The sequence below is a fragment of the Bos indicus x Bos taurus genome, chromosome 6 (assembly GCF_003369695.1).
Source record: "Bos indicus x Bos taurus breed Angus x Brahman F1 hybrid chromosome 6, Bos_hybrid_MaternalHap_v2.0, whole genome shotgun sequence".
In the NCBI taxonomy this organism is placed as follows: domain Eukaryota; kingdom Metazoa; phylum Chordata; class Mammalia; order Artiodactyla; family Bovidae; genus Bos; species Bos indicus x Bos taurus.
Genome location: NC_040081.1, coordinates 25,776,681 through 25,799,313, shown reverse-complemented (window position 1 = coordinate 25,799,313; position 22,633 = coordinate 25,776,681). Strand labels below are relative to the sequence as shown.

Sequence of the window (22,633 nt, the reverse complement as noted above, 5' to 3'; positions counted from 1 at the left end):
TAAGTAATAGTAGAATTACCAATAAAATTATAGTACATTTCACAAACTGTATTTTAGGCAGCTGTTTAAAAATTACTAGTCTGAAGACTGGCAGTATGGAAAGAGAAATCATGTACGCTGTGACTACCACTGTATAAAAACATCCAAGTAACATAAGACTTGCTTATGGAGAACTAGATCATTTTCTTAGTGATTGCTTTGTTGTTCCTACATGAATGTTCGTATGAATGTTCTATATGAACGTCTCTGGAAATACTTTGAAAGTGAAAGTATTGTTGCTGTGTCATGTCTGACTCTTTGCGACCCCATGGACTGTAGTACACCAGGAATTCCAGTACACATGGAATTCTCTATCCATGGAATTTTCCAGGCAAGGATCCTGGAGTAGGTAGCCATTCCCTTGTCCATGGGATCTTCCTGAATCAGGAATTGAACCCTGGTCTCCCATGTTGCAGGCAGATTGGCAGGTTCTTAATTATTACTGCTGCTGCTAAGTCACTTCAGCAGTGTCCGACTCTGTTCGACCCCATAGACAGCAGCCACCTGGCCCCTCCGTCCCTGGGATTCTCCAGGCAAGAACACTGCAGTGGGTTGCCATTTCCTTCTCCAATGCATGAAAGTGAAAAGTGAAAGTGAAGTCGCTCAGTCATGTCCGACTCTTAGCGACCCCATGGACTGCAGCCCACCAGGCTCCTCCATCCATGGGATTTTCCAGGCAAGAGTACTGGAGTAGTATTTATTTTTTTGGTCACAGGGATAGAGGCATTTATATAAGCATTAAAATTAACTGTGCACATTAATATTTAATATATTTTTCATAAGGAGTTGGTAATTCTAAAATAAATCTTCATATAGTGACATTTGTATATGTTTGTAAATATTTGTAATGCGTGAATTTGCTTTTCTTTTGCAATTATTGGTAAACTGGTTTGCTGACTGTTAGAAACCCTACTGTTTGATACTAAAAGTAGTATCTACTATTATTTCTAAAGTAAAATATTAAATAGGTTTTTCATTAGGAACATCTGTACAACAGGTTTTTCCACATTTTTCAGATTTTAAAATCTGATTAATTGCATGCATACTAGCTTTTTCTTTTGCACATTCCAAATTACTTTATTTTTAATTTATTATAGGCATGCATTGCAAGAAATTGCTATCCTTCACCCCTGAATTATTATAATTTCCCGAAGTCTTGTTGTACTTCAGTGAATGAAGTGATTTGCCATGGAATTCCAGACAGACGGCCTTTGCAAGAAGGTGATATTGTTAATGGTAAGAAATGTGTGGCTTTTGTTGCTGTGAACTAAGAAACAAGATTTTGGGAGTCTGATAGTGACTTGCATCTTCTTCACTTGTCTTTAACTTATTTTTTTCATATTTAAAACTTAAATTTAAAATCTCTGGAAACCTATTTTGTGGTTTTCAGTTAACTGCTTTCAAGACACTTCTAGTATAATGTGTTTGTTACAAGTTCTTTAATGCAGAGCTTTAATATGTGACTGGTAAATGAAGAGTGTCAGTGAAATGTGGAACATTATAATAATTGATTCAAGTGGGATTGTTTTCTTACTCCTTTTAGTCCACTATTACAGATAAAGAGAATATGTTATATGTGAAGAGGATAGTAATATGCAAAGACCTTAAGAAAAAAGGCTCAAAATTCTGCAGAAGTACTGTCCTTGATGTTAAGTTTCGAAAGTGGCTTTAGGGACCACTGTGTTCAGCTATTTTGGGAAACTGCGAGTGCAGAGAAAGAAGCTGCCAAGACGGTTCCCTCTGTAATTAAAAAATAAATTGATGAGTTAGACTCCCCTCGATGATATTTTTAATAGTGATGAACTTGGTTTCTTTAATAATCAGATACCTTTAAGAATCTATGTATCAAACAAGGAAGCATGAGCCCAAGTGTTAAAGGCTACAGAGAATGGACAAACTGTGATGCTGGCTGTGAATGGTAGTGGAGACTTGACTGACACTGTTTTTATATGAATTGTTTTTGCTACAGTTGGAGTATCAGTTTATAAAACTCCCTAGGTTTTGAGAGGTCTGCCCAATGCTAATTTACATATAAGCTCTATTTTTTTTTTTGCATGCATATATTATGAGGTTTTTCAGGAATGTGTGTGTTGTGCTAGAGCCAATACATCTATACTGTGATATTATAACTTGATTGAAGATTTATGGTTTAAAAATACTAATTCAGTGTGCTCTCGAGGATACATTTAGCTTAGTGTGGCGTAGTGGTGTAGTGGTAATCTGTATTTTTAAACATGAAGACAAAGAGAAGTATGAATAGTCACAAATAAGTGAAAGGCAAATGAGTTTTTGAAAAATAACTGTAGAATAGTGTAAATGTTTCTGTTTATTGATTGACTAGGATGAGGAAAAACTTGTTAAAGATAATGAAAGAAAGCAGTATTTTCTGTTTGATGTCACAGTGTGGCAGAGTCCTTTGTTTAATGTTATTAACTTGGGTTATTGATCTTGCTGGAATGTATCCGGGGGGATACATTATTCTTTTGCCATAAACGATTTAATCGCTGTTCTAAGAGCTTTGAAGCCTGTCTGGCTTGTGCTATGTGACCACAGACCTGTCCTCTGCAGTGAGTTTAGGTGCATTATAGACAAGAAATATCTATTGGGTGTTAAGTTATTTATTCATTGGTGTTGCTTAGAAGTTATTTTTTTCATTAACCTGCTTGATTCTGTCATGTCAGCAGAATTTGAATTTTGAGATAAAAACAAATGTGGTCTTTATGTTTGCACATTCTTTTGCAGTGGACATCACTCTTTATCGGAATGGTTATCATGGGGACCTGAATGAAACATTTTTTGTTGGAGACGTGGATGAGGGAGCTCGGAAACTGGTTCAGACCACGTATGAGTGCCTGATGCAAGCCATTGACGCAGGTGAGCCTCAGGGCTGGGCACCCGCTGAAGCTGCTGAGTAGTGTGGGGCTCGAGTGACCTGACATTGCACCATGCATGCCTGGTCCCTTCCAGCTGTGCTTCTGCCCGACCTGAGTTAGCTTTGGGTTTGGCAGCAGTAGGTTTAAAGATGACTTGAGAATCCCTTGATGAAGATGGACTGAATTATTGCTTATTCCTTTGTCTCTTCTATGATTTATCTTCCTTTTCATTTACTGATAAATGGGGAAGAATGTATTGATAGTTCCAGACTGTAACTTTTCTCCTACTTTTTAATTCTTTCATAAGTGTTCTGATCTCTTATTATAAAAAACTATAAGACTGCATCAGATTATGAGAGGAAAACATGGGTGATTTTCCTTTATACTTGCCTTTCCTTTTTTTAAATGTCTCTTTTCTAGAGGTGTCCATTTTTAACATTTAGGTTTTTTTTTCTCCATAGTACATTATTACACATGTATGTGTTCAGTTAGGTTAAATGGAATCATAATATTGTAGTATTATGTAATTTAGTACTTTTTCAACTAATAATAGCTTAGAGATCTTTCCATATTAGAACATGTACATGCCTGCATGCATAGATCTACCTATCCTTTTCATTGCTTTATGTTTTATTCCACAGTATAAAAACGTCTACAACTTTTCCCCTCCTGGATTTTGGTATTTTCCAGGTGTCTTGCTATTACAGTGAATAATGTCTTTGGTGAGGTGTATTTCTGTGGGACTTTTCTCAGACTGTGTCTGTCTTTGTTCGTACAAACAGTTTATCCATGGTTTTTAAAAATTTATGCAATATCTTGTGAGGAAAGAGAAAGAAAGGCTTGTTGCAAATGTAAACAGACTATTAGAAGGACAGTTTGAGGGCCAACAACTCTTGAGGTGGAATTCACAGCGTTTGAGCATTACTGATCAGTGTATTATTCAGCCCTGCCCCACCATTAAATAGATCTGATGTATCATCTACACTGTATAGGACAGGACAGCGTTCTTAGGCAAATAAAGGAGATGGTATAATTTTTACTAATTTAATAAAATCAGAGGAATGAAAAGTGAAAGCATGTGATTATTTTTATATATCAGTATGTGAGATTTTCCTTTCCTTTTAATTCACTGTTGATTATACTTGAAAACTTTGATATTCACGGTGGTATTGTGAGATGAGAACTTTAATATTTAGTATCTTATTTTGGAAGCTTTAGGTTTAAATAATTTTTAGAGTTTAATATTTATATCTCTTTTGCTTCTCTATGAGTTGATCAAAATAACCAGATGGCTGGAATGTTGTTTTACAAAGTCATAGGAATGAAACTTGCTAAGGAACTAAAATCTTTAGAACAGTAGACAACCAAGAGTAGAGGTTGCCTAATCTCTGGAAAGTGCTATTAACTCCTATGTATGGATCATTCCTGCCTGTTGTTTTCTGATAATTTGACTGCCCATCCTGGTTCAGAGCTGTGGAGAGTTGGACCAACTGTGAAATTAGCTTTCCAGAATAGGGCTCCTCAGCCTGCACGTTTGTGGCATTTTGAGTCTGATGATGCTGTGTCGTGGGGGCCTGTCCTGTGTACCACAGGATGCTTAGTAGCATGCCTGGTCTCTATTCACTGGAGGCCGGTTGCACCACCTCTCCAGGTTGTGACAGCCAAAAAAATGTCTCCAGATTCTATGAAGTGTACCCCTGGGACCAGAATTGCCTCTGGCTTGAGAATTAGGGAGAAGTCTCCATTCTCACACTGCATCATTATTGTTGAACAGGTATTTCCTTTATTGTATGTGCAGCATGGGTTAAAATTTTGCTTTCCTCCCTGCTGACTGGGGCTGGTAAGAAGGCTTGGGTGGGAATGCAAGAAAATCATTATGCAAGTCAGCATGTTCCTCAGAAATCATTAATCTCCCCTGCCCTACCTCCCAATAAAAAAACAACCAAGCTGGTCCATACGGTTAAGAGCAAGTAAATGTTATGAAAATGAATCCTTAAGCCATTTGCCCAGAAATGTGATTGGCTGGAGAGGATGTGGTGTGTCTGAACCTCAGGTTGGAAATAAGCTGGCAGAGAAAGAGACTGTAGGGAGGGGGGGACCCCCAGTACTGTGGCTGGACCCCCCACGAATCCGGCAGAGCCCAAATCCTGGGGTCCCAGTGCTAGGAGAGCCGTAACAGCAATAAGAACCACTTCTTCTGGTTTTTGTTTAAACAATGGTAAAAGTCATAAAAAATAAACAGGGCAGGAAGTATATAGTGAGAAGTACCTTTCTACATCCTACTCCCAAGATTTTCTTGAGAGGCAAATGAACAATTTGAGAACCACTTATATGGGGATAAAGATGCCCAGGGGAAGCAGTTCTTTGAAAAGTCGACCAGACTGAAACCAAAGACAAGTCAGTTTCCTTATGAATGTTCCTTTTTCTCCTGATGCTCTTTATTCTCTTATCTCTCCTGCTCGCTTTAATGGAAAGCCCACTGACCTTAGAGAAGGTGAGGAAGAGAAGTGTGTTTTCCAGTCTCTTTGTTTGTTCAGAGAGCAAGTGGTGCTGCTCCCAGCCCCTGACTGCTGCACAGCCCCTCCTCTTCTGCAGCAAAGGAGGAACCAGGTGCTGCTAGCTTGACTCTCAGCTTCATCGTTTCCTGGCAGTCTAACCTCTCTGAGCTTCGATTTCCTCATCTTGAAAGTCTTACGTGTAGGCGTGTAAAACCTTCAGAATGGTTCCTGGCATAGATAGTGATTGCTTAGTAATTATCAGTTACTCTTTCCCTTTGCCACGAGTCTTCTCTTTTCGTTTCAGTAAAGCCTGGTGTTCGATACAGAGAATTGGGAAACATTATCCAGAAGCATGCACAAGCAAATGGATTTTCAGTTGTTCGAAGTTACTGTGGGCATGGAATTCACAAGCTTTTTCATACAGCCCCCAATGTACCCCACTACGCCAGTAAGTACTGTCCAAAGAGTTTGTATTGGCTAACTGTTTATTTAGCAGATATTTTTTCCCCAAACATTTGACAGGACCCACAGTTTTGTATCTATTAGAATAATCTATTAGCTGTTATAAATAGCTCCCCAAAATGTGTATACTCTGCACATACCTTGCTCACAGTAGTCCAGATCCTGAGTGTGTGGTTACTGTTGGGGGTGCGTGGAACAGTTATTCTTTGATGCAGGCGCTTGTCACTTTCAACACATAGCTTTCAGGGTCACTTTGGGGGTTCCCTTTCTGATCTTAAAGATACTGGGGGGGAGGGGAGAAGCATGGAGGGGTATGCTTGGGAGGTTTTAGTGGGCCAACATGGACTTGGCACAAGTCACTTACATTTACTTTTCATTGGCAGGAATTCAGTCATATGGCTACACTAACTGCAAGGGAGGTAGGGAAATGTGATCCTGCTGAGTACTTTGGAAGAAAAGGAAAATAGTAATTTTGGTGAACGGCCAACACTGCCTGCCACATATATTCTGACTCCTTAGATGAAACTGATTCTGCTGAGTTTGATTTGAGTTCTTAATATATGTCAGATACTGTGTTCTTTGTTGGTATAAATAGAGGAGAATAGACAAAGTATCCTTTCCTGAAATTGAGTGCTGTCTGATAGATTAACAAGGAAGTGTTGGATAATTAGTCTTACAGAACCTTTTCTCTTGAAGAGATAAGACACACGGGAGTAAGTTTGTTATTTAGTGCTGGAAATGAAAGCTATCCACATTAGGCAACATAAGGAATTTAATAAATATAGAGGAGTCACTGCTATGTAGAGACTTTGATGTACCTTCTTGGGCTTAGGTTTGCTCATACATACAATATCAGGGAATGGTACCTACTCTAGAACTGTTACTAGAATTAAATGAGATCTTGCTTGGAAAGCACTTAAAGTTAACTCTTAGAATGAAGATGGTGATGATTTATGTTATCTCGTTTGTGCATCACAACTCTATGAATAATTTCTTAGCTCTCTTTTTAACAAGCAGAGTCTGTGCTTAGGGAACTGATTTACTTAAGTCCACACAAACTAGTGAATAAATGTCAGGGGTAGGATTGGTACCTGGGTTCTGTCTGCCTTTCTAGAGTCAGCCTTTCCCTTGCTGCCTAGTAAGGATGTAAGCAGTTTGGCGCTGAGTCTTGTGGGAGAAATAAAGAATGAGATTTTGGTTTGCTGGGGAAGATGAGAAAGAGCATTCCACATGGTGCTGCTGCTGCTAAGTCGCTTCAGTCGTGTCCGACTCTGTGCGACCCCATAGACGGCAGCTCACCAGGCTCCCCCGTCCCTCGGATTCTCCAGGCAAGAACACTGGAGTGGGTTGCCATTTCCTTCTCCAATGCATGAAAGTGAAAAGTGAAAGAGAAGTCTCTCAGTCGTGCCTGACTCTTAGCAACCCCATGGACTGCAGCCCACCAGGCTCCTCTGTCCATGGGATTTTCCAGGCAACGGTGGGGAAACATGAATAGATGCTTCAGGTTGAGACAGACTGAACAGAGACAAGATAAGCTTAGTCTGAGAGTTATGTGTGAGCTAGAAGTGGGCAGTGCCAGATGGAAGATATCTGACTTCATTTTTAAGGAATTGCAGAAGATTTTTTGGCAGGAGAATGGCAAGGTGAAATTGTTATTTTGAGAAGATAAATTTACCAGTGGTGTCTGGGATGTATTGCAGGTATGAGCCAGCGGGCTTGTCAGCCTAATGCACAGTTGTTTTCATAAATCCAGATGTGAGCTGGTAAAATCCAAGATATCAGTAGTTGCCACAAGAAGGGGAAATGAGTGAGAAACCTCTCAACAGGAGAAGCTAGAGAAGTCAATTAAGCACAGCATTTGACATAAATCAATAAGCATTTATTAGCAGACCACAGGGTCCTTTTTATTTCAGCTGGAATTGTGCACAAAGTAAAAGCTAGCAATAGATAATAAGTAGCCGACTTTGTTCCTTCCTGCTCAGCCCTTGGTCACCTATTGTGCATTCCCTTTAACAGAGTGGAAGTAGCTATTCTGATGACACTGCTGTGTGCCACACGTGTGCATGCGTGTGTTTTGCGTGTGGAAAAAGTGTGGGCAAGGGAGAGAATGAGAAAAGCACCCTTACTTGCAGAGATAGCACTCACATTTAGGTATGGATTGTATAAAGAGAGGCTTTATTTATTTATATTAATTTTTATTGGAATATAGTAGATTTATAGTGTTGTGCTAGTTCCAGGTGTACAGCAAAGTGACTCAGTTAATGTTGCTTAGTCGCTAAGTTGTGTCTGACTCTTTTGCAACCCCATGGACTGTAGCCTGCCAGGCTCCTCTGTCCATGGGATTTCCTAGGCAAGAATACTGGGGTGGGTTGCCATCTCCTTCTCCAGGAGATCAAACTGGCATCTCCTGCTTGGCAGGCAGATTCTTTACTGTTGAGCCCCCCAAAAAACAGTAAAGTGAATCAGTTATACATACACATATATCCACTCATTTTTAAGATTCTTTTCCCATGCAGGTCATTACAGAGTGTTGAGTAGAGTTCCCTGTGCTGTGTGGTGGATTCTTACTAGTTGTCTGTTTTAGGTGTAGCAGTGGGTATGTGTCATGAAGAGAGATTTTTTGAAGGAAATAAAATTTATGGGAGAAGGCGCTACGGTGATGATAGTGTCCGCACGGTACGGCCCCGCTGCTATACAAGATATGCCTCTTGAGTTTCATGTTAAGCTGCTTAATTAGAAATAAACAATTCTGAAAAAAGAGACAAGGACCCATGTATACTTCATTTTATCCACTTTGCTGTATTTATGAAAAGTCAAGTGTTAAATGGGTTAAAATAAAATATGTTGTGGTCTCTTTAGGGAAGCATTAAAGGAAGCTATTGGAGTCTTTGTACAGCAGAGGCTTTTGAATGTAAATGATCCCTTCTTTAACTTATAACTCTGTATTCCTAAGCAACTGAGTGTGAAACCAGGAAATTGTGTAACTTCCCTCCACGTCCTGTATAAAAGAGGTCTTTGTTAAGATGAGCGCTTATGTGCTTCCTTATCATCATGGTTTGGAAGTAAAGGTGATACTGCCCTACCTTGAGAATTTAGATCACGGTAATGCTGTGAGGCAGACAGTAGAGTAGGTGCATGTTTTTGTAGAAGTACTCAGCCGTATTATCTGCTATGGTGTAGATACTCGGAGGGTGTGTTTTTGTTGAATGAGCTGTGATGAGAAACTGAAACCATGAGCCAAAGTGAGCTGGGAATTGTAACTTCTTGAACAGTGAATCAGTGGCAGGAACAGGAGTGGAACTTGGATTCTCTTCATCAGCACTGACCAGTGGAATTATGTGAGGCACATATGTAATACTAAGGACTTCTGTGGTAGCCCAGACGGTAAAGTGTCTGCCTACAGTGCGGACGGAGGAGCCTGGTGGGCTACAGTCCCTGGGGTTGGAGAGTTGGACACAACTGAGCGACTTCATTTTCTTTTTCACTTTCATGTAATACTAAAACTTCTAGTTGTCATATTCAAAAGTAAGAAACAGTTAATTTTACATTTTATTTAATCTGTTACATTAAAAATATTAGCATTTCAACATTTAATCAGTGTAAAACTATCATTGAGATATAGTCCATGCTTTTTTTATCTTTGAAATCGGCATATGTTTTACATGTACATTCTGACTTGCCACTTTCCAAGTGTTTAGCCTCATGCACCCAGGTGCTGCTGTATCCGCCAGTACAGTTCTCGATTCCTTTAGCCATTTTTATTTCTGTGATACTGCACTGACTCTTTTGATATCCCCAAGGGCATATGACCAAGTCTATATATGTAGTAAGTTGCATGCCATTTGGAGGGAAAGTTCATGAAATTAGAGATAAAAAGTCAAAATTATTTTTGCCCCTCAGATTTTTATAATATTTTAGAAACTCCTGATTTGGAATCTGTAGGTTGTTTATTTTGGCAATACCTAAGATAGTGGAAAGCAGCATGATTGCTGTTCACGAGGAAAGATGTGCAGGAATGTAAACAAGAGGGTGAAGTTAGAACAAACCTAGGCAGAGCTGTTAAATAGAATCAGCCTGTTGAATCCATCCAGTGGATACATGGGTCACCATCTGGAAGCACAGCGGTCTTATCAAGAAAGCCTGAAAGCTGAGCTCTCGCCACCTGGTGGTCAGGCAGAGAAAGTGCAGCCATCCGTTCACTGATGCTCTTACCAGCTCTTGATTTTTATTCTGAAAGTTAACCTGTTCTCCATTTTTGAGATTGTCTAAAAAGACCTATACCTCTTTCAAATTTTTGGCCTTTTTGGGGAGATGGCAAATCTGGACACTAACAGTTGAGTTTCTCATGATGATCCTTAAAAATATATATTGGCAAATTTGGACAAAATAGGAGGGAGAAATGGAAATTTTGTTTCCAGTAAAAAAAGGAATAATCCTGCCAGCATTAAAAAAAAAAAAGTAGGTTAGTGCGCAGGGGCTTTTTTTCCCTTTCCAAGATAAGACAGTTTACAAAACTTTCTAAAAATGGTACAGTTGTTTCCGTGGGCTGTGCCCTACCTCCACCCCCATATCCATACCCACTCCTGTCCCAGCCAGGAGATGCGCAACTTCTGGCATAGTCTGAAATATCTTGTTCTCCTTTATACTGTGGTACTTGGATAAGTATGGAACTTCGTTGGTTATATAATTGCTATTCTAACCCTGCTATAACATAAATGGAGGTACTTTTGCTTTCACAGAGTGCTAACTACATCTGAAATCCAGTCTAGGGCATCTCTGTATTTTCCTAGAGAAAACAAGCAAAATGAAGTATGCCTAGGACAATATCTGCCCCAGAGTAGGAGGTTTTCAGAGCCCCCCTGTTTGCTGAATGATCTGCTTTAAGAAAGGGGAGTCAGGAGAGGAGAAATTCATTAATATAAGAATCACTCATGGGAATGTAAGTTGTGTACTTTTTCCAGGGAAGTGTTTAACAATATGCTGTAGGTTTTTTGCTGTGTTCTGAGATTTTTTTTTTTTTTTTAATTTCAGAAAATAAAGCAGTTGGAGTGATGAAGGCTGGTCATGTATTTACAATTGAGCCAATGATTTGTGAAGGTGAGGAAAAAGGGATGCCGTAACATTCTGTAATTGAATTTTTATTTACGTTTGGTTACTCATGATCAGATTAGTAGTCTGCTCGATTTTGCTTCATTTCCACTCCCCCCCTCTCGAACTCGATTCAGTATCATGTAGAGAACCGAAAATTGTAATGGTTGGCAAGAAAGCGGTACTTTCTCCATGGTAATTCGTCTGCTGTGAGTAGATGCTGAAGTACTTGAGTCCTGGTCCCTTTTCATAAAGCTTCTGTCAAAGGGTGTATTGTAATAATTAGTTGCCTCCATCAATCAAGGCCGTGTGGAAACTGTTGCGTGTCTTGGTGTGGGTGAGAAAGAGGGGAGAAAAGGAAATTAGAGCCTTTTTTTTTGAGGCAAACACAGTTATTTAATTCTCCACAACCTATGAGGTAGAGGTGCTGTCCCCATTATCCATGAGAACAAACTGATTTTTGAAGAGGTTAAGTGTTCAGTAACTTGCCCAGAGTCCCTTAGCTAGTTACGTAGCAGAACTTGTGGGACTCTGAAGTCATGAGCTGTCCTGCCTCTTCAGGGTCTGCACTTTGGTCATCAGGTGCTGCCATCAGACAACTGCTGTGGAGAAAGCCCAGCCCAGACATGCTTTGCACTGGCAGTTTTATGTCCCTGCAGTCGTTGGTCGCTGTGACAGGCACATGACAGCCGTGATCTGTGTCACGATTCGCGCTCTCACTGAGGCTGTCGGAGTAATAACCGGGGCCTCCTTCACCAGTTGTCTGTTGAGATTAGGGGATGCAGAGGGATGCAGCAGTCGTAGGGCTCTTGCGTCCTGTCCCCTGTGTTAATGGAGTCCCCTCAGGATCCTTCCAGTCTTTTATAACCTAATCTTGAGAGTGATAGATACCCCATCACTTCTACCAGGTTTTCTTCCTTAGAAGTGAGTCACTAAACCCAGTCCACACTGAAGGGAAGCATTGGAGGTTGTTTTAGAGGCTGCCTTCTTAACCTGATCCTTAGTTCCCTTTTCTGTAAGATGCAAGTTACAACCTTTATCTTTTATCTGAATGCCCAGGGCTGTGGTAAGAATTAAGTGAGATGGTTTGTATGAACGCAGAGTACCTTTAAAGGGCTGTACAAGTGTAAGATACTGTTTTTGTCACTCCCCAGAAGAATGATGACCCCGCATAAGCAGTTGCAAGATAAGTAAGTATGATGGCAGAGAAAGGCAAGGACAAGGAGAGGAACGTGTATTTTGGAATCGTCTGCCTACAATTTGGGAGACCCAGGTTCAGTTCCTGGGTCAGGAAAGTCTCCTGGAGAAGGAAATGGCAATCCACTCCAGTATTCTTGCCTGGAAAATCCCATGGACGGAGGAACCTGGTAGGGTACAGTCCATGGGGGTTGCAAACAGTCAGACATGACTGAGCGACTTCACTTCTTCACTTCCAAGTGGTGTTTCCTGGAGTAAGCAAATAACATTGTGTTGAGCTGGTTCAGGTAATCATCAAATTATACCAGATATACTTCAGTGTAACTAAGCTGGGCTAAGTCTCAGCTCCATAGTGGAAAGTGTCTTAATTCGAAGAGGAATTTTCTCAGAACAGTAGTCAAATATATTTGACTTGACATTTAGTAAAGAATCTGTTTTAGCAGATAACAGTAAAATTAAAGAAGTATTAATGTCTTAAATCCATTTGTGAAAAGATCATTCATTACATTGAAAACTATCTATTCACTCATCGTTAGATGGTTGACAAAGCATGAGTTAACTTTCTTTATGCTGCCTCATATTTTCTTCTTAGACTGGGATTTAATGTTGCAGAAGTAGGTTACCTCACTACTTTATACTCTGGGATTTGTCTGAGGCAGTAAGATCTAATGTTTGGTAAAGAGTATTCAAAATAAAGAATATTACTATTATTTTTTAACATCTAATTTGGAGACAGGAACATCTCTGTATGCTTTTTTAGTAGTGTCTGGAATTGTAGAACCTTGTAATTCCGCTGCTGTCTTCCCTGCCCTACATCTCACGCCCATTTTCTCCTCTCATTTTCCTTCGTCTCCCAGCTTCTTTCACTGTTATTTCCTTTCTAACCCATTCTGCCTCATCATAATTTTTAAATTCTCTTGCTAAACTCCTGTTTCTTTCTCTTTGCCCTCTTTCTGGTTACAGGGGCGTGGCCTACAAAAATTTCACAGTATAATCTGTTCTCACCATTTATGTGCCTGCCATTTAAAAGTTACACAGGAATTAAATGTTATCATAAAAGTATAAAAAGTTATCTTATTTCCTTCACAATATACACTGGCTATGGTTTAGTCAGATGCCAAAGTTATATCAGGAGAGAGCTAAATTCTTTAATGCAATCCTGGGATGAGTGGTAATCAGTACATTTACAAAAAGGAAGCTGAGTGCCTTTATTTTGGAAACAGCATCTTCATTCAGTAGTTGAGAAGTATACAAAACGTGAAGTTGTAAAATTTAAACATATTATTGCTTCATTGAACTAAAGACCAAAATGAAGTTGGAAAGGCTTTAGCTTAAACAGATGATGTGTACACAGGAATCTTAATAATGAATTGTAAGATTAATTTTCTGAGCTACCCAAGGATAGAGGGGCACGGGCAAGTACACTTCCCTAGAGTGTACTTAGAAAAAGGACTGAGTGGTAGAATTAAGAGATGGTGTTTGTTCGTTTAAGGCGGATGGCAGGATGAAACCTGGCCGGATGGCTGGACGGCGGTGACAAGAGACGGGAAGCGGTCTGCCCAGTTCGAGCACACTCTGCTGGTCACGGACACTGGCTGTGAGATCCTAACCCGGCGGCTTGATAGCGCGCAGCCTCACTTCATGTCCCAGTTTTAATTTCCCCCAAGACGGCACATCTCAGTTATACTTTCTGGCTGTACTCCGCATTTTATTGAGAGTACAGAATGGAAGAGGAAATTTTTTTATTACTTGTTTTGTTTTGACTATCGATAAGGAAGGACTACAACATCTGACATGTGTCCTCAAGAACTTGTCTTGGGTCTGAAAAGGTCAAGAAGAATAAAGGAAGCATTTCTCAACTCCCCTCCCCCCCGCCCCACACACAGATCTCTGCACCCGTTTTTCTTCCTTGCCCTTTGAGCACTTTTACTTAAACCTGCTTCTAGTTGCTTCTGTCACTGCCACCGCTGGGCCAGCACCGCCAGCTGCTTTCCAGGTGAGTGCTGGAGAAGAGAATCCTTGAGACTTCTGCGACATACGTTGCTCCCGATTTTTTTTATTATTATGTATGTGTGGAAGTATATACGTATACATTTTAAATTCCATGTATGTAATTACTGAATACTATGTGACCTGGAGTTTGTACTGATTCTTCCCTGATGGAGTTCTGTGCTGTGATAAACGGACCCATCGTTTGCAGTGATTTAATTCCCAGCTGGAAATTGACTTCCCTCCTTGCCCTGCTAATTATTGACGCTTATAATTGTGCATAAGAAAGCACTCGGTCAGTGAGACCCTCCAGTGTGGGCTCTGTGTGAGTGAATGTATGGGGCAAAATCCACTTTGGACAAAGGTTATCAGGTTTTTAAAAGTCGAGTTTATGGCAGAAACAGCTGTGTTCCAAACAGAAGCTGGCTGTTGCAGAGAATGACGTTTTTGTAATACATTGCTATTTCAGACCTCTGTTTGGTCATGATGGGAGGAAAAATGCTCCCTTCCCCTCTCTGTCCTACTTCAAGGGCATAACCTTGGAGAGATACTCAGAGAAGGCTGGAGGCTGCCCTGTGGAAGTTGGGGAAGAGACAGTTCTGAAGCCTCTCCAGCAGGGAGCAGAGTCTGGAAGTGCTAACGTCTGGTAAAGCTGGTGGTGGGGCGGAAGGACGTCTCTGGAGGTTGGACAGTTCCCTTGGAGTAGGGATGCGCTGTCCTGGGTGTGCTGAAGTCACACTTCTCCTTTACACAGTTGGGAACCTCGTTAGAAATGACCTCCGCTGCCCAGCATCTGTGCTCCTTTCAGTAGTTCAGTCCCAAATGGGAGAGTATCCATGAAGACAGATCAAAGTCATTGTCATTGGAGAATACTTGATTACCGGGTATCTGGAAACTGTATGCGAAGATAATTGGATTACACTGACATGTCACACTTGTAAGAGAACATCTTTCCCAGAGTGCCTCAGACCTTTTTTGCTTTAAAGGAATCACGATAATGTTTTCATTACTTTTTATTATTTTGATGATTTAGTAATGTGGCTGAATCTGGTATAGACTTTTGGGGGTATGTGTGTGAAGTTTTTTATCAAACTGTAATATTTGTGAATGGAATGCCTTGCAATATAAATGTTAATATAATATGTAAAGGGAGATTAAAAAGTTTGATTATTCTGCCACGTGGTCGTTAACTTTGCTGCATTTTGTTTGGGATTTTAGAAAGAAGTGGTGGGAATGGAGTGGCTGATTTCACCATTTAAAAAACTCATGACGATTTTAGTAAAAATACTTTTTAATGTTGAATGACTGTATAAAAATTCCAGTCCTGTGTTTAGTTCAGCAGTCTACCAGTAGTATTTGACATGTAACCATGTGTCTGAGAGTTGTTTAAGACAAAGATTGCCACACTGGTAGTGCAGCATTTTATGTACTGATCATGGAGTTTGTGGTGTGGGCTTAGTCAGTGTCTACTTTGAGAAAACAAGCTCAAGGAAAAAAATCTTGGTGGGATGGTTTTTTGTTGTTGTTAAAACACCACACTGGTGATGATGCTTTCTCGGTTTGGGAGATGTAAAAACAGCATGGGACTCTATAGTCTAATTGTATATGTCTAATTACAAATGTTTACTAGATTTAGATGAATTAACATCTAGGGTAGTTTTATCATTCTGCCAACTTCTCAAAATGTCAGTGTGTTAACTTTTTCTTTTCTGTATTATCTTTTAAAATATTTTTTTTCCCCTACCAGTTGTTCAGCCCCCTTTTAATTATAATTTAGAAGGGAAACATGTTTGCATTTCATCTTCAGTTTCTGGCTTTTGGTGACAAAATGTGTAAAGGTGAATTAGAACCCATTCACCAGCAGTCTTATATTACTTGTCACCCTCATGTCTAAATTGATAGGAAGAAGATGTTTAGGAATTTGCCATCTTAGCTTGACTTCTCAGTTTGTCCTGTCTTCGCTCTGGCTTTTCACGGAGTTTGATTAAATTTGAGACGGATGTTCCACTTTGCTGAAGCCCCCAAATTGTGTCTGTAAGCTATTTCTGCCCCCTTCCCCCAGCCCACGTTTTTCTAACTTCCAGCTTTTACTTTTGAAGATTTTTCGAATTTACAGAAAGTTGATAGTGCAGCGAAATACCCATATACCCTTTCGTGCATTCAGCAGTTGTTGCTGTGCCTCGTCTCTTGATATAAGAAGCATTTTTCTTTGGAGAGGAATGGCATCGTACTTTATCTGTTACTGTCGCAGCATCTCTTTTAAAACGTAAGGACATTTCCTACACGATCATTGTCACACCCAAGGAACTGAATATTCAGAGTTGTCTGTATAGTACACATTCACACCTGAGTCAGCTTTCTCCAGAGTGTTCTTTTTTTAAATGCAGAGTCCAAACCCATGGCATTCAGTTGTCATCTGTAGGTTGTTTTTTTTTTTTTTTTAAACTGTAGAACCTTTTCCACCATTTTTTGATCTCTTATGAAACTGACACTTGAAGAAGTAGGCTCCCCCCAACTCTGCCCACTTCTTTTTGAGTATCAGCATTAGCTTACTGATTGTTTCTAAAAGTGTTGGTCACTCTAAATGTTCCATGTTTGGCCAGTGGAAGCACCTTTAAGCTTATTTGTGGGTCATTTTGCTCTATGCCTATCAGTCTTTGGGCATGTCCTTGCTTTTCGCCATATGTTCTCAGTTTGTCTTATACTTTTCCTGCCCCAGACTGGGAACTGGCTGCTTCTCCAAGGAGCCCTGGTTTCTCTTCATGAGGAATGGCATTTGGAAATCAAGGTCTGGGTACTGCTGGGGTGTTAATTGCTCCTTGGCCCTTTCAGGGAACAGAGCCAGGAATTGCATTTTTTATAAATTCATGTTGATGTATGGCAAAACCCATCACAATATTGTAAAGTAATTATCCTCCAATTAAAAAATTAATTAAAAAATAAATCATGAATTCATTCTGATACTTTGATTTCAAATTTAACACTAGTCTTCCTCACCCTTCCCTGTTTCATATTTGTATTTTCCTTCTCCCATAGTGAGAATTTTGGTTCTGAACAACACTAATATTTATTTGCTTGATTCTACATGACATGTAAAATAATTTCAGAATTACACCACCAAAATCACTACCAACAATCAACCTAAGTGCAAAATTTGTGGTTGCTCCTATTCTTGGAACATATCTCACTAGGAGGGTACTGGTTTAAAAGTTAATTGAAGTAATTCGTTTTGATTCTGCTGTATTCTAAATTTCATAAATCATGTGTGTGCTGCTTGTTGCTAAGTTGTGTCTAACTCTTTTGCAACCCCATGGACTGCAGCTCGCCAGGCTCCTCAGGCTCCTCTGCCCATGGGCTTTCCCAGGCAAGATACTGGAATGGGTAGCCATTTCCTTCTCCAGGGATCTTCCTGATCCAGGGATCGAACCTGCATCTCCTGCTTGGCAGACAGATTCTTTACCACTGAGTCACCTGGGAAGCCCATAAACCCATGAGCTATTTTTTAATAATAAATGCAGTGAATCTTGAGGGCAAAACATGCTATAGAGATGGTGGAGATATTTTAGTGGTCTCAGAGTTGGAAACACTGTAATTGATTGAGATAGTGTGATCTACGATTTTGTCTACATCTGATGGTGTGTGTTCTCTAGCTACCAGAGGAGCAAATTGTACCGCTTGTAATGTGGATGTTTAGCCCATTTTCTAATAGACTGGGAAAAAACATCTGGACATGGTTTAAGGATATGGTTTTACAATACAGGCTGAATTATGCTGATATTCTAGAAGTTATTAACATGTTTTGCTTGATTTAGAAAAATGAACATCTAAAGAAAAGCAGCACAGGCTCCATTTACTGAAATTCTGTGGCCCCACTTAGTCTCAACTCAGAAGGGTAGGCAGCCTTCTTACTCCTTTTGGTGCCAAGTGTTAAAAAAAAAAATGTCTTGCATTTGGTTATCTTACAAAGGAAAGGTGGGGGTCAGGTGGCCTTGGTGACCTGTTACCTGCTGCTTTTCATTCTGGGGACTTAAGTGAGCAACAGCAGAGCTGTCTGTATATGGTAATTCTATTATATTAAAATATGTGTCAATATTGCCAAAAAAATGTGCTAAAAACCAGTTTATGTGGAGCACTCAGAAGGCCTTCCTGGAAAGATTTTCACTTACCACTTATGTTAAGAGTTCAAAGTATTTTAAATAATCTCTCTTGTGCATGTCCAGCCTTTTTACTGTTGCAGAGCTTTTATAACTGTTTTGACTCCTGGGTGCTTGGCCCTTCCTTTTACTAGTACTCCAGACTCCTCACCCCACTTCCAACAACAGACACATGGCAGGGTTTACTCCCACACGCGTGTAGGCACATTTGCATCGTGGTGTCACAAACTCCCAAGATCAACAAGCAGGACACCAGGGCTGAGATCTCTAATTTTTTAAACTAGTTGCATGGCTTGGACAAATTTCCATCTCTTTAAGGAGGTATCCTATTTGTGCAATGACACAGAGCTTAGCAACTGTTTTATTCTATATATAACGTGACTAAATCAAATTCACTTTATTTTAGTACTTGGGTCAGAGGTCAACAGAAAATTTAGAGTAGAATTTTTTCAAACTTTACCAGTACATCTGAGCCCTGGGTGGTTCTGAGGAAACAAAATAGACAAGGATAAGAACTGTTAGTATTAAGATGTAGATTTGCAAAAAAAAAAAGCAACAGGTATTTGAAAGCAAATTTCCACTGTTTCATCTAGATCTGATTCTTGGTCATCAGGACTATTTCAGCCCCTGTCTAGAGTCAGGGTAGTTCTGTGGTGAATCAGCACTCCTTTCCTGAAGGGAGCATGTGCCTATTAGCTCATCTCAGTGAATTCTGTTATGATGTCTGGCTTGATAAAAATCTGTGTGCAGTAAAAATCAGTAAAAAGCCCATCTCCCCACCCCCAAGTAAAAAGCCCATCCCATCTGCTTTGTTCTTATAAAGTTCCACCAAAAGAAATCTGTATAATGGAGGACTTTGTATGTACTGGTTCACTGTGCCAGTTCACTTCATAAATTGTTTCTTTAAAGATATGATTTTCTTGTTATAGTTCTATGCACTTATTATCTGAGTAACTGTTTAAATATACTTAAATGTTTTCCAAATATGGTTTGTGGTGTATTTTTTCTAAAGGGTATTTGCTGACAAAGAGTCTGATCTTGCACATTAATTGAAACAAAATTGGTTGAGTAGGTCGTTTTTTCTGGGTCACACAGTATCTCTAGGGCCAAAGAACTGTTCGTTACTCGAAGGCTTTGATCATCAGCCTACTTGGGAGACTGGCAGCCAAGCAGAAGATGTTGTAAAGCATTCTGCACATGTAAAATATGCTCTCTTTTCCCCAGGTCAGCAAAACCTTTGAGAATCACCAGCTACATTTACTTTTGCTTTGAAATGAAAGAAATGGAAGTAGCATTATGTGTAGCCGTTTTTAAGTTGTACACACATTAACTAGCTCCACTGTAACAAAGTTTGGATATAATGCAACTTGTCCCCTCACCTCAAAAACCTCATCATTCCACACATTCTACTTTATATTAGTCCCCTGTGCGTGTAATAAAGACCTTGTTCAAGTCAGACATGCCTATGTATTTTACACCCTGTTTTTCACAGTGAACATCCCTAGGTGGGTTAAATAGAAAGCAACATAGCCCAACATGCTGAAAATGGAAAAGCTGGTAACATTTGAAAAATGCCAAGTATATGAGCATTTTCAGTGAGAAACAAAAAGCTGTTAAAAGTTGGTAGTATTGTAAAATTTTAGATCCTTAAAAATTGTTTTTCACTAGCTTTCATAAAATATACAGTGGAGAGATTAGCCATTTGTGGTAAACTTATATACCATTTATCCAATAAAGCAGTTTAAACTTAAAAAAATTCCCAAGAATACTTTTAAGCTGGCAGAGTTCTGATTTTGAACAGCCAGGGTTAGTGAATGTTTTTCAGCCCTGTGTTGTCTGTGTTCTTCCAAAAACTATTTGGTTCCACAATATACATAACAGCCTAGATGCCATCCAAGAGGATGTATTGAAAGGATCTTAACAAGAAATACTTTAAACCTATAGTCCCATGATCCAAGAGCCTTCATGGTTATACTGGTTCCTTCAAAGAGGCAACTGTGCTTTCATCCAGGAAATGCTCATACCTGTTAAACTGAATTAGCTGGCTCAAGACTATGTACACTTCACTGTGACAGAAATGAAAAGTAAACTTCCTAATTGACCAGCTACAAGAATTGGGGTTCCATTATTTTACTATCTTAAAATTGCTTTACTTTCTCATATTGGTGAACGTAAAATGTTTGCCATTCTCATTCATGTATAACTCATGAGTTATACATGAATGAGTGGAAGAATCTTTTAAAAGAATTATTAGCTCTTCTCCATTATTACCCTCATATGTTCTTTGTTACGGCAATTGCTTAAGGCAGTAAAATATACTTTATTCCTGGAAGGCTGAGCTAAAACAAACCAGATGAAAGTACATTTCTTAGAGCTGGGGTAGACGCTAGTTTCAATTTCCTCTTCTTCCAGTTTATGTAGGACAATAGGTTAGAGCCCTTTGGGCCCCTACTGAGTCTCTAGCCCTCTAGATAAAATGAGAGAAGCTATACTGCTTTGTCCTTCAAATGCACCAAAGATCCAAAAAGAAGTCCTGAACATAACTGCCATTTTCTATTTTCATTTTGGGAGCAATTAAGCCACATCAATCAGAAGAATAATTAAAACAAAAAGCACATGCTTTCAATTCAACCAAAGATATGTATATCAATGTCCTGATATGAAAACAGTCTTAAGATATATGTGGAAAAAATAAAAAGGCACAGAATAGTGTTAATTAGTATTCATTTGTATAAATTATATGTATACATGTTATTTCATTCATAGAAACTTCTGGGAAGATACATAAACTTATCAGTGGTCACTAATTTTGGGGGAGGGGGGAAGTTTAACTCTTCTTTCCCATGTAATTTTCTCTATTTGAATGTTCTAACTCGTGCATGTATTGCCCTCATGCATTTATTTTTGTGTTAATGGATTACTGGGATGTTAAGACTATGCACCATTTTTGTTTGCTGCTTTATTCTGCTCAGGGTAAAGAAGCCTAAATGCTACTTAACAACAGCACCAGGAAAACACTGATAGGTTTGACCATACTAAAATAAAAATTTTTAAATATAGAATATATTAAAAATATAAAACTTGCAAAGGATTGGCATCTAGAATAAAGAAGTCTTAAAAAGAACCTGAGCTACGTTAAGTCCTGAGACCAGGTGGGTGTGTGATCTCACCTAAATGACTGTGGAGTCAAGTCCCAGTGAGAGTTGCACGATTTCAGATATTTTGTACAGCACAGGGAAATACAGCCATTGTCTTGTAATAACTTTTAGTGGAATGTAATCTAAGTCAGAGAAAGGCAAATATCTTCTCATGCTTGACGCCTTTACTTCCTTCCAGCCCCCTCCTCTCCTGGACTTTTCCTCTGTGTGCCTTCTACAGAAATGGATCCATCCTCTGCCTGGGTTTCTTCAGTCTGGCACCTCCGCTCTGTATGCCCAAGCCTGGCAGGCAAGGAGCAGAGAATCTTCTGGTTAGAGGGGAGGGGAGAAGAATGTTGTCAGTACACTTAGATTTCTTTTTTCACTTTGACCACATAATCTTGTCTTTTCTGAGAGTTGATGAATAAAGGTACTGAAACCATTTACCTCAGATTGGGACTTGAACCCATGTGCTGGGACTCGAACCCAGCCAAAACCCTGCTTGGGACTTGAACCCCACCAAAACCTCACTTGGGACTTGAACCTACCTGGCTGGGACTCAAACCCAGTAAAAACCCACGGTACCTGGTTTCAGGACCTAATGAAGCTCAGAAGAAAAAAAATACAAATGACCAAAAGAATGAAAGACTTCAGTAATTAAGGGAAATGCAAATTAGTCATTTCATACCCATGTGATTTGCAAAAACTGACAACCACTTTGAAGAGCACAATTACACTCATCTCAGATGCTAGTAAAGCTCAAAACTCTCCAAGCCAGGCTTCAACAATACATGAACGTGAACTTCCAGATTTCAAGCAGGTTTTAGAAAAGACAGAGGAGCCAGAGATCAAATTGCCAACATCGAAAAAGCAAGAGAGTTCCAGAAAAACATCTATTTCTGCTTTATTGACTATGCCAAAGCCTTTGACTGTGTGGATCACAATTAACTGTGGAAAATTCTGAAAGAGATGGGAATACCAGACCACCTGACCTGCCTCTTAAGAAACCTGTATGCAGGTCAGGAAGCAACAGTTAGAACTGGACATGGAACAACAGACTGGTTCCAAATAGGAAAAGGAGTACGTCAAGGTTGTATATTGTGACCCTGCTCATTTAACTTATATGCAGAGTACATCATTGAAGAGGAACTAAAGAGCCTCTTGATGAAAGAGGAGAGTGAAAAAGTTGGCTTAAA

The 22,633-nt window shown here is 39.6% G+C and overlaps 1 protein-coding gene across 2 annotated transcripts in view; it reads left to right on the top strand.

Moving 5' to 3' along the window:
* The window catches only part of METAP1 (methionyl aminopeptidase 1), a 54,638-nt gene extending 35,354 nt beyond the window's left edge, over window positions 1-19,284 (top strand). For both annotated transcript variants that reach the window (XM_027544005.1, XM_027544006.1), the window contains exons 7-11: window positions 1,137-1,275; window positions 2,782-2,913; window positions 5,715-5,858; window positions 10,904-10,969; window positions 13,650-19,284. In XM_027544005.1, coding sequence (XP_027399806.1) covers window positions 1,137-1,275; window positions 2,782-2,913; window positions 5,715-5,858; window positions 10,904-10,969; window positions 13,650-13,813 — 645 coding nt within the window. In that variant the 3' untranslated portion in view covers window positions 13,814-19,284. The remainder of the gene's footprint in view (window positions 1-1,136; window positions 1,276-2,781; window positions 2,914-5,714; window positions 5,859-10,903; window positions 10,970-13,649) is intronic.
* The last annotated feature ends 3,349 nt before the right edge of the window (window positions 19,285-22,633 follow it).